Here is a 13,001-nt window from a genome sequence, read left to right on the forward strand (position 1 = left end):
CAGGTTATCTCATTTGCAGGGTTCGCCATACATACCAAACCCTCTTCGATGTTTCCAATGTCAGAGATTCGGCCACTCAAAGACATCTTGTCGTGGTTCCCTGACATGTGCTCGTTGTGGAGGCAAGGACCATGATGTTTATGACTGTGACATGAACCCACATTGTGTAAACTGCAATGGTTCTCACCCCTCTTACTTTCATTTTTGCCCAAAATGGTTGGAGGAAAAAGAGGTGCAGCGTTTGAAAACGACACATAACATTAGTTATCCTGAGGCTCGGAAATTGCTGTCCACAACTCCATCTCGGACATATGCTGCTGCACTTCATTCCACAACTACAGTGGGAGTGCAGACAGATCTCTCTGTGCCTCCAAGATAATCGTTTTCAAAACAAATGAAAAGCCTTTTGACCTCCGTGGTTAAAAAGGTTGATGAATCGACTTCCACACCTATCTCTGTTCCTCCCATACCTTCCAACAAACTTCAAGATCCACGTCCTTCAGTTTCAAATACAGGCATTTCTTCTGATACATCTTTTTCTCCCACCACAAGAGACAAAACAATTATTCGTTCGCGTTTTCAGTCACTGGATTCCCCTTCCAATAACAAAAACCTGCCCACCCGACACAGAGCAGGATGCATGGAGGTTGATCGACCTCCTCCGACTAAAGACAGTAAAGAAAAAAGACGTGGTCGTAAACCGAAGGGTTCTCCAGCCACTTCACCTACCCGTTCTTAAAAATGGCCACCTTGATACAATGGAACTGTCGAGGTTTACGTTCTAATCTGGATGATATCAAAACGCTGATTGCTTCCTACCATCCTGTTTGTCTTTCTTTACAAGAAACACTTCTCAAAACTGCTGATACTGTCTCCATTCGGCAGTTTTCTCTGTACAGAAATGACAGGTTGTGTGATGGTCGAGTACATGGAGGGGTGGCACTGTTGGTTGATCAACACGTGCCCACCCTGTCTTTGTCACTCAACACACCCTTGGAGGTTGTAGCCATCCGTGTTTCCTTGGGTCATACTATCACTGTTTGTTCTCTGTACCTGTCCTCTGGAAAGACATATGATCAATCAGATCTTGATGCTCTCGTTGAACAATTGCCATCTCCATTTCTAATCCTAGGGGATTTTAATGGACATCATCCCCTCTGGGGAAGTGCTATTATTGATGGGAGGGGCCGATCTGTAGAGCGGATGCTCTCTGATCACAATCTTTCTCTTTTCAATACTGGTTCTTCCACTTACTTTCATGCACCTAGTCAGTCCTTTACCACTATTGATCTCTTAGTTTGCTCCCCTTCATTATTCTCCCATTTTTCATGGAGGGTTGACAGTAATCCACTAGGCAGTGATTATTTTCCGATCCTTTTGAGAGAGACTGGCCGTGGTCGATGCCACCCTACCCGCGTGCCCCGGTGGAAGCTGGATCAGGCAGACTGGTCCACTTTCACTGCTCTCGCAGAACTTGATCCTGCCATCGTAAATCAGCCATCAATAGACGACTGTGTAGCAGCGGTAACTGACTGTATTACACATGCAGCTGCTCAGTGTATTCCTAAAACCTCGACACGTTTTCCACGATATCCTCGTCCGTGGTGGAATCCTGCTTGCCACTTAGCACGGAAGGCTCAAAAGCGGGCCTGGGATACTTTTCGTAGATATCCCACACTTTCAAACCGGGTTTCTTTCCAACGGGCTCGTGCACATGCTTCTTGGGTAGGACGTCACAGCCAGAAGGAATCTTGGATTATGTTCACAACCAGTATATCTTCTACCACCAGTTCCAAGATCATATGGGACAGGATTCGAAAGGTTAATGGACACTACAATTCTATCCCCCTCTCGATCTTACTCTCAGATGGTCAGGAGGTGACTGATGTTCTGAACATCGCTCACACTCTAGGTGAAAGCTTTTGCCAGGTATCTAGCACTTCTGCTCGTTCCTCCACCTTCCTGGCCATCAAGACTCGGGCAGAGTGATCACCTCTTTCCTTTCGAACTGACTGTTTCTTTGACTATAATTGTCCCTTTACCCTGGTGGAACTAAAAATGGCCCTTCATCGGTCTGCCAGTACGTCTGTTGGACCTGATGATATTCATTATGACATGCTGCACCATCTATCTCCTGCTTCTCTTGATGTCCTTCTGATTGTTTTCAACCGGATCTGGCAGGAGAATGTTTTTCCTGATGCCTGGCACCAGGCTATTATTTTACCTTTCTCTAAGCCAGGGAAAGATCCCAAGATTCCTTCAAACTACCGTCCAATTGATTTGACGAGCTGTCTCTGTAAGACATTAGAAAGGATGGTTAATGCTCGTCTTGTTTGGTTCCTTGAATCAAACAACCTCCTCTCACCCACCCAGTGTGGGTTCCGTCGACAGCACTCCACCACAGACCACCTAATTCGTCTTGAAACATCTATCAGAGAAGCCTTTCTCAACCGCCAACATCTTGTATCAATATTCTTTGACATAGAGAAGGCTTACGACACAACATGGAGGTATGGCGTTTTGCGAGACCTCCATACATATGGGTTACGTGGCCATCTACCCATGTTTATTAAAAATTTTTTAATGGACAGGAGATTCCAAGTTCTTGTGGGTTTGACACTTTCCCGTTCTTTTGTACAGGAACTTGGAGTCCCTCAAGGCTGTGTATTGAGTGTTATACTCTTCAGCATAAAGATAAATGCCATCACTGAACAACTCCCTCTCACTGTTGCGAATGGGCTGTATGTCGACGACTTTCACATCTCATGTCAGTCATCAAACATGAGATATATTGAGCGGCAACTACAAACCGCCCTCAATTGTGTACGGAAGTGGACTCTGGCGAACGGCTTTAATTTCTCTCTCTCCAAAACTGTATGCCTGCACTTTTGCCATCGATGGGGTATTCACCCTGATCCTGAACTTCATATCGGTGAAGTTTTGCTGCCAGTGGTCCCGGAGACCAAGTTCTTGGGGCTTATTTTTGATAGTAAACTGACCTTTATACCATACTTAAAGCAGCTTCGGGTCAAATGCACAAGAGCACTGAACATCCTCCGTGTTCTCTCTTCTATCAGTTGGGGGACAGATCGCTGTTAAAGGTATATCGTGCTCTTATTAGATCGAAACTCGATTATGGATCAATGGTCTATGGCTCTGCCAGACCCTCGGCCTTAAAGATGCTGGACCCCGTTCATCACCAAGGACTTCGACTCTGCACTGGAGCTTTCCGTACCTCTCCAGTTCAAAGTATATACATTGAATCTCATGAACCTTCTTTACACCTTCGCCGTTTGCAACTATCTTTACAATATACTTCGAAACTTCATTCCTTACCAAAGCATCCCACCTGGAAATGTGTTTTCCTTCCTCGGTGGGCAGTACTTTTTCAGAACAGACAATTGGATGAATTGGGTCTGTCCTTGGATAACATTGCAGATTCCACAGGTCGGCCCATCCCACCATGGCTTATTACAGCCCCCAAATGTGACCTTTCTTTCAGTCACCTAAAAAGGCAGATACTCCAGATTGGAAGTACCGTCTTTTATTCAATGAATATCTTTCAAACAATCATTCAGTTCCCATTTATACAGATGGTTCCAAATCAGGTAATTCAGTGGGCTCTGCTATGGTTTGCTATGGGTCATTAGTTGCACGCAGAATCCCTTCTACAGCTTCTGTGTTCACTGCTGAACTGTATGCCATATCTCTTGCCCTGGATTATATTGCAGCTGAGCAGTACTCCAACTGCACTATTTATACTGATTCGCTTAGTTCTATACTTGCCTTGGAATCGCTACACGTTAGCTCACATCCTATTCTTGCTGATATTCGAAACCGACTGGCCCATTTCTCATTAGCAGCTACTTCAATCCAGTTTTTCTGGATACCAGGCCATGTTGGTATTCGCGGGAACGAGCTTGCAGACATGGCAGCAAAATATGTTTGCTTCAGCACCATCATTCCTATGCCTATTCCGTACATGGACTATGGTGTTGTCTTCAAGGCTTGGCTCCGTGCCAGCTGGCAGTCCACTTGGAATGAGCAACGTGACAACAAACTTTTTCAAATCAAACCCAAAATTGGACTTTGGCCATCTAGCTTCCGTAAAGTTCGGAAGGAGGAAGTTGTTCTCACTAGGCTACGCATTGGTCACAGTTTTTTAACTCATCATTTTCTTTTATCTGGAACTGATGCACCAATGTGTAGTTTGTGTAACACTCAAATCACTATCAGCCACGTTTTACTTTCTTGCCATCGTTACAATTCTCAACGACGGCAATATTTTAAACATTTTTTTCCCAGGGTCAATCTGTAACATTGGACAGAGTTATTGGTGATGGTGACTCTGTCCACCTTGATAATGTTTTTAATTTTTTAATGGCCATTAACCTTTTTAATCTCATTTAAGTGTTGCATATTTATTCATTACACCTTTTTAATTGTGGTTCCTTTTTTACAGTTTTATCTCTCTCCTTCAATTTGACATTGGACAATGGCCAGAACATTAAATAACTCGACACCAGGACTGGAAAGGCCAACTTCAGGTGACTAACGCTCCTGTTTGAACTATCCGTTTGAACTACTCGTTAGTCATCCTGGCGAGTTGTTATTATACTTTTGCTGCATATCATTTCACACTTTTACTACTTAACTTTTTAGTACTGGCCATATTGACTCATAACCCAGAACCAGGACTGGAAAGACCAACTTCAGGTGACTGACGGTGGTTTTTATACTTACCTGTTAGTCTTCCTGGCGGGTTACGATCATTACCATTTTGCTACAGGTAGTTCTTTACAACTTTGTTGACTGGATGTCAACATTGGTTTTTACGCCATTTTCTGTTTTAATTGCCGTTTTGCTTTTATCTTTAATTACTTTTACAAATTTTACTCCATTTACTTGACTTTTATCTTTTACTGGACATTTGGCTACTCATTATTACGATTTTATGGAGTGTCTTTTAAAACTTTTATTCTTTTACATTTTGATACTAGCTGCTATGACACATAACCCGGAACCAGGACTGGAAAGGCCAACTTCAGGTGATTTACGGTGGTTCTTGAACTTACCTGTTAGTCTTCCTTGCGGGTTATGATCATTAACATTTTTCTAGAGTAAATATTTTACAACTTTGAAGACTGTATGTCACCATTGGTTTTTACACCATTTTCTGTTTTAATTGCTGTTTTGTTTTTACCTTCATTTACTTTTACAAATTTTACTCCATTTACTTGACTTTTATCTTTTTACTGGACATTTGGCTACTCATTATTACGATTTTGCGAAGTGTCTTTTAAAACTTTTATTCTTTTACATTTTGATAATAGCTGCTATGACACATAACCCAGAACCAGGACTGGAAAGGCCAACTGTAGGTGATTGACGGTGGTTCTTGAACTTACCTGTTAATCTTCCTGGCGGGTTATGATCATTACCTTTTTGCTAGAGTAAATACCTTACAACTTCTTATACTCTGCTTTCTATCTTAACATTGTAGACTAGGTGTCAACATTGGTTTTATACTTTTTTGTTTTACCTTCATTTCCATTTGTGTCTATTAATACATTTATTTATTTATTTTTATTTTTTTTTACATTTTTACCTAATGTCTGGCGCAGATAGACTCGCTGCTTTGTGCCATAAAACACTAAATCAATCAATCAATCAAACAACCAGATATAACTTTAAAAAAAAATTTGGATTTTAATTAAAGCATAACAGACAAGTAGGTTGTTGAACCTTTTGAGCATAAATTATTGATGGATGTTATGTATTAGTAAAGAATATGTTTCAGATGAAATTTTTAGGGTATTTTCAGTATAGCTAAGCTATATAGCACTGCATGGACACGTTTTATAAAATTATTCATGCACTGTATTGGAAACTTATTCTCAATTTCAAATGGTAAGAAAAGTCATAATAATTTAGAAGATTATAGCAAAAATAAAAGTAAGAATTAGAATGTGTATCATACTGCTGTTGTTATGAAAATATTATGATTAATCTGTGTGTGTTTATTTTTCAGGAATAGTAATGACACCCACAAGAGAACTTGCTATGCAGATAACAAAAGAATGTAAAAAGTTCACAAAAAGTTTGGGACTACGTGCTGTTTGTGTTTATGGGGGTACAGGTATCTCGGAACAGATTGCTGAATTAAAACGAGGTGCTGAGATCATAGTTTGCACTCCTGGTCGAATGATTGACATGTTAGCTGCAAATAGTGGTAAGTTAATTATTTTAAGACTATTACAGTTTTATTGCACCTTAAACTAAAATGATTTGATTTAATAAAATTAATGTCTTGCAGTGTCAGTAATTTAATAGTCAAGCATATTACAATTATTATGGTGTACATGACTTTTTACATGCTAGTGAAGCATTACTACAGTTGACTAACTTGTCATTAGGTGTTAGTATGAGGCCTGTTATATTTTCTAACTCTGTGTTCTATATCTAATCCTTTAGGGGTTTTCAGGAATTAGAAAATTTGTAGTAATAATATTTTAGCCAATGTATGTGCTGTATCCTATGCTAATGACACTTTCATTAAATTCAAACTTATCAAACCAGCTAGTACACAACAAACATAGTAGTGAGTCAGAATACTACTTATATAAGATATTTGTTACAACGACAGTTATGTATGAATGCCTTCAAGCCAGTAGAACATGGTTATATTATAAACAATTTATTTTTCTATTATATTTTTAGTTTCTTGGGGATTTTCAAGAGTTAGAGTGTATAAGAACAGTATTACAAACACACTGTGTCTGCCGAGCACATTTCCAGTAATTCTCTGATTTATTGATCTCAGTGTGAGCCTTACTGATTCAGTTGGTGCGACTACAGCAACAAAACAATAAAATTAGAAGTTAGCAGATGTGAAAAGGTTAAACTATTGTAGATAAATAATTTGGATCTTCTAAATCAAAATTATGGTCAAAGTAAAGGTAAAAATGGTGCCATTAATTTTGTTTCACATCTTGCATCTTTTCACTTTACTTTCTAGATATAATTGCTAATTATTTTTTGTACAAAAGACTTGTAAATGTACCATATATTGCCAACTTTTATGAAGAGGTATATAGTATATTTAGAATTATAAAAATTATTATATATGGCAGATGTAGAGTCATTTGTGTGATCTAGTGTGTGGAGATAGTTAATAAGATAAACATATACAATTAAACATACAGATATTTGACATTTTTACTCAAAAACACTTAAAAATATATAAAGCATCCCACCTGGGGTTGTGTTTTTCTTCCTCTTTGGGGCATACTTTTTCAGAACAGACAATCTGCCATTACTCCTTTTGGCCTTTGTATCCAGGTGCAGTTGGATGAATTGGGTCTGTCCTTGGATAACATTGCTGTATCCACTGGTCAATCCATCCCACCCTGGCTTCTTACAGTCCCCAAATGTGACCTATCATTAAGTCATCTGAGAAAAGCAGACACTCCCAATTGGAAATATTGTCTGTTATTTGCTGCACATCTTTTGAACCATCCTTCCATTCCTACTTATACAGATGGTTCAAAATCAGGTGACTGTGTGGGCTCTGCCATGGTTTGTAGTGGTTTGGGGGTTGCGTGCAGAATCCCCTCTACAGCTTCTGTTTTCACTGCTGAACTGTAGGCCATTTCTCTTTCCCTGGATCACATAAGAGGTAAGCAGTACTCAAACTGCACAATTTATACTGAATCACTTAGTTCTCTATTGGCCCTGGAATCACTTTACATTAGTTCATGCCCTGTTCCTACTGATATTCAAAACTGACTGTCCCACTTTAATGTCTACTTCTATCCAGTTTTCTGGATACTGGGCTATGTTGGTATTCACAGAAACAAGCTCGCTGACACTGCAGCTAAATCTATCTGCTCTGGCACTATCATTGCTGTGCCTTTTCCATACGTGGTCCTGTATTCAAGGTTTGGCTCTGTGCCAGTTGGCAGTCAAGTTGGAGTGAGCAATATGAAAACAAGCTTTTCCAAATAAACCCCTGTATTGGACTTTGACCATCTTGCCTCCATAAGGATCAGAAAGAGGAAGTTGTTCCAATTAGACTATGCATTGTTCACAGTTTTTAACTCATTGTTTTCTCTTATCTGGAACTGATGCATCAGTGTGTTGTCTGTGTAACACTCAGGTTACAATAAGCCACATTTTACTGTCTTGCCATCATTGTGACTCTCAAGGACAGCACCATTTTAAAACATGTTCTGTCCCTAGGTTTATCCATAATGTTAGACAGTGTTATTGGAGATGGTGACACTGTTCACCTTGGTAATGTTTTTAGTTTTTTAAAGGCCATTAATCTTTTTAATGCCATTTAAGTTTTTTAATTTCTACATTAGATCTTTTTCATGTGATTCCCTTTTAAGAATCAAAGTCCATCTAGTTCAATTTGAAATTAGAAAATGGCTGTAATGTCAAATAACTCAAAACCAGGACTAGAAAGGCCAACTCAGGTGATTAACAGTGGTTTTTGAACTTAACTGTTAGTCTTCCTGGCAGGTTATGATAATTACAATTATGCTAAAGAAAGTCCTTTACAACTTGTATTACTGTAGTTTTTCTCTTAATGCTGTAGAGTAGATGTAAACATAGGTTTTATGCTTTTTTTACTTTTGTTTTATTTTACTTTAATATCCTTTTATAAATTTCCTAATTTTACTTTAATTTTAACTTTTTACCAGATATTTGGTGCAGGTAGCCTAGTTGCTTTGTGCCGTAAAACACCAACCAACCAACCTACCTCCTTGAAAACTTGGATCAAATTAATGTGAAAGCCTTTTCAAAATTAAAATGGCAGGGAAAACTACTCTGGGAACACCCAAAGCTGTTGATTGGTTATTCACATGTCATATACTGTAGTAAAAATATATAAGCTATTGCTTCAAAAAAATGGAAAGAGTTGAACAGAGCCACCATGTTTTACTCTGTACATAACATATCTCAGCAAAGTAAAAAATATGAGGTTTTTATTTTATTCTAGCTTCACAGTATTAGTAATTTGACTTTCTAATTTGTACAAAATTGTAGGCTTAGTCTTTTGACTTAGTCATAAACATTTAATTTTAAACAGCACTGCATTCTATATGACTCACTGAAATCTATATTTAAATGTGTTTTTCTGATATTTACTTTTAAATTGAGAAATTAACTCATATAGGATATTAAAGTTTGAATTGTAATCTACCATTAAATTTCACACTGATAGACTTTACATTTATAAAACAGTAGCTCAATAAAATTTTAAATGTAAATCAACAAATTAGATGATATGGCTTTTGAGCTCTGACACATTGAGAAAGGGTTAATAGTTTTTTTAATTACATTTTTGTGTTTTTCTGTTTCTTTTAAAATCATGCAGAATTTGATTCAGCTATACCTAAAAATTCAAAATATTTTTCTTTTTTGGACAATTATTTCGTTAATAATATTTGCCAAAGTGTTAAAAGTAACTATGAATCATAGAGTTCATTTGGTATCGTGTATTCATGAATAGCATTAGGGGTTACTGGGTCTCAACAGACTGTTTTGAGAGAAAATAGTAGATGGGATAACAACCTTAATAGGTGTTTGAATTTTATGATATCTGTTAAATCCTGGTACACATAAAGAGATAACTTACAATATATAATTGTAATGATGTTAGAAAAACAAATAGGTTCAAGAAGCTTTGATAGAACATTTTAAGAACTCTAACTCAAGCTTTCAAAAGGATTCCAAGTTCCCCCTGAAGAAAAAAACATCTTTTTGGAAAGCTCAGGTTATAGGGTTGTCATTGTACATAATAGTAAAATGAAGCAAGTTTCACATTATATGTTGTTCTGTAAGCATGTTTTACACTTGTAGGAATGGCTGATATTCTCCAAGTTATAACATTTATAGAGAGAAATATTTAATAATGCTCTAACCTTTCCTCAATGAGATATTTTAAATTATCTGACCTTTACACCTTCAGAATTTTTATGTAACACAAAGATGTATACATATATTTGTATTATTCATTTGTTAAAGTTCTTCATGCAGTTAAAATTATTGCTCTGTGTTACATTTCATGTTTTCCGTTTATGATATATGATTCGTGAATCGTAAACAGTACTGAAACACGAGAAAAGTTTATTATAGTGTTTTCTTTGTTTTCTCATTAACTCTTATCTTTTGTTTCTCTCTCTTTCTCGAAGAACAATTTAACTTACACTGAGCAATAACAGAAGTATATCTCATTCAGCTTTGATAGAGATATCAAGCTGTTGTCAGAACAGAATTTGGGGTTTATTGCTTATACACATTTGCATTGAAGAATATATATAGACACTTCTACACAAAGGATTAACAGTTATGTTTTAGTAAAAAAAATTAATCCATCTGTTTTGATTTTGAATTTTATGAGAAAACTTAACTCAGTCTGTTTAGATGCTCATCAAGGTTTTATAATCTTCCTGTTTATTCTTATAAGTCAAAACATCTTAAATATATATATATATATATACTGTACATAAAACAAAGTTATAAACTTGTGTTATCTGCCTATATGAAAGAGATTGTTGCAGAAGTAAAAATGTTAGTTTGTATTTATAGGAAGAGTGACTAACCTAAGACGCTGTACATATGTGGTATTGGATGAAGCTGATCGTATGTTTGACATGGGATTTGAGCCTCAGGTAATAAGGTTACTTTTAACTATAACTTATTACTAAGTAATATATCTATATATTAGCTAGAGGACTCAGATCAGTGACTACAAATTTTATTATAGATCAGTGTTTTAATCATTAATCTGAGAGAAATGTTTTCACTTAATTTTTCTATTACTGATTTTGGCATACCAATTTTATTTTAAAATTTATACAGAACCACTAGTAGAATTTATTGTAAGAAAGCATTTTCTGCTGTATGGTAAACTTTCTCCTAGTTGGTTCTGCTTGATAGTAACAGCTGTTTCATTTTACTTTATTAATATTGGTAAACTAGAAGTTGTCCAATTCTACAACTACATAACAGAAGGAAAAAACAAAAGATTTTATGAAATTATGTATCAGATGTAGCTACATTCTGATAAGTATGTTATGAACAAAACTTGAATGAATAACGGAAATAAGAGTGAAAAACTTCTAAAGCTGACCTTGGATGTTTCTCTCTTCTTGATGTTCCTTCTGCACAGATCTTTTGTGAATTAATATTATATCTGACACATTACAATGCTTACTAAGCATTTAACTCTGTACAAGACAAATCATTACCTACTACTATGCATAGTTTACCCAAAATTATAATTTTTGGTGTGTGTTTTTCAGGAAATTTTTAAGTTTGTGCAGAACTTGTATAATCAGAATGAATAAATCTTTTTAGAAAAGTCAGGTATTATGCTTTTGATTATACAACATATTTGTGCATTTCAAATGTTTTGGCATAGCAAATTACAGTGACGTATTAGTTGTATTTACAGTGCTATAACAACTTTTTTGGAAACAGGTAATGAGAATAATTGATAGTACCCGTCCAGATCGGCAGACTGTGATGTTTTCAGCAACATTTCCACGACAGATGGAAGCTCTGGCTCGTCGTGTACTAACTAAACCGGTTGAAGTACAAGTTGGTGGACGTAGTGTTGTTTGTAAGGATGTTGAACAGCATGTTGTAAGTTGGTTAACTGGACTTCCTTTACAAATATTTCTTATCATGCTAGATATTTTGGTACTATCAAGGAACAGAGATTTTAAAAAGATATATTTTTTTTAATAAAGTGTTGGAATATTAATTATAGAATAGCTTTTGCTTGTGTATCTTTAAGCACACATATCTAAAAGATTATTTTTTAGAATTAAAATGCTTTATCAGTGCATTTTACATAACTGTTTAGCTGCTTTTTTGAAATTTATAAGTTCATGAAATTTGACTTAAGTGCAATTAAGTTTTACAAAACAAAAATGTTTCAGTACCTTGGTTTAAGCTTTAGTTCAAACCAGCATTTCCCAAATTTTTTCAGCAATGATACATTTTTGATTTCAGAAAGTTTTACAGAATCTTTAAAAAAACATTCTCATGTTAAAAAGTTAAAATGTAAAAAGATTATCATCAATTTATAGAACTTTATTTTCTTACAATTTTACTCTAATTACAATTAAACAATTTTTTATTCAAGGAAGAACTTAAGTCATAACTTCATAACACATAAACAAAGTCTGAAAGCAGTTTTTGCTTGTTTTGAATGGAAAAGTGCTGTTGCTTATTTTGTTGGGAGAGGTGCTAAGGAGTTGGATTCATGTGCAACATTCAGTCTGTCCCTTTATTTTTTGTCACAGTGTAGTTTGAGAATCCAGATTCATATGGTTATGTTGTAGTTGAAGGGAAGGAGCTCACAAACTGCATGTTTTGCCACATTTCAGTATTCTAAAGTTAGCCTGCTCCAAAAATTAATTAACAGAAGTTTATTGAAGGGTTGTTTTAGTGAGGAGTTGGAAATAGTATCAATCAAATTTTCATAATTTTTTACCAATAAACCAACTGGGCTGGCTTTAAGTGCAAATGTATTATGCACCAATTCATTGTAGTCATTTGATGGAAGCAAACATTCCAACAAAGTGAAATGTAAATCATACAAGTGCTGTCTAATGTCACTGAAAACATTTTCATCAGTGACAGAATTAATTTCAGAGAGAAGAACATTCAATGTTGGGAAACAAAGTTCCTGTTTTCTATGTATGTAATCCAAGTTGCTAGTCTCCACAACGTTAATAAAATTTTCTCCTTTCCAGTAAAAATGGTAACTTCCTTTTGTTACAGCAACAAATTCATTTAATTTAGTTTTTTTTAAAATATATCTACAAAATATACAAGTCTTGGAAAACATTAGGTATTTAACCCTATCGACACCAGTATCCTTTACTGTACATGACACAAATGTTTAGTCTTACATTCAAAATGTTATTAAAGTGCTTTTTGTTTATGTTGTTCCAATTAGAATAGCATAAAATATTAGC

General features: G+C 35.9%; 1 protein-coding gene across 1 annotated transcript in view; it reads left to right on the forward strand.

The window, feature by feature from the left end:
* The window catches only part of Prp5 (pre-mRNA processing factor 5), a 96,882-nt gene that overhangs the window by 59,409 nt on the left and 24,472 nt on the right, over positions 1-13,001 (forward strand). The window contains 3 exon segments of the mRNA XM_076507836.1: positions 6,032-6,232; positions 10,600-10,682; positions 11,494-11,658. Of these exon segments, the coding sequence (XP_076363951.1) occupies positions 6,032-6,232; positions 10,600-10,682; positions 11,494-11,658 (449 nt within the window).

Source organism: Tachypleus tridentatus, chromosome 6 (genome assembly GCF_004210375.1).
Source record: "Tachypleus tridentatus isolate NWPU-2018 chromosome 6, ASM421037v1, whole genome shotgun sequence".
Classification (NCBI taxonomy): domain Eukaryota; kingdom Metazoa; phylum Arthropoda; class Merostomata; order Xiphosura; family Limulidae; genus Tachypleus; species Tachypleus tridentatus.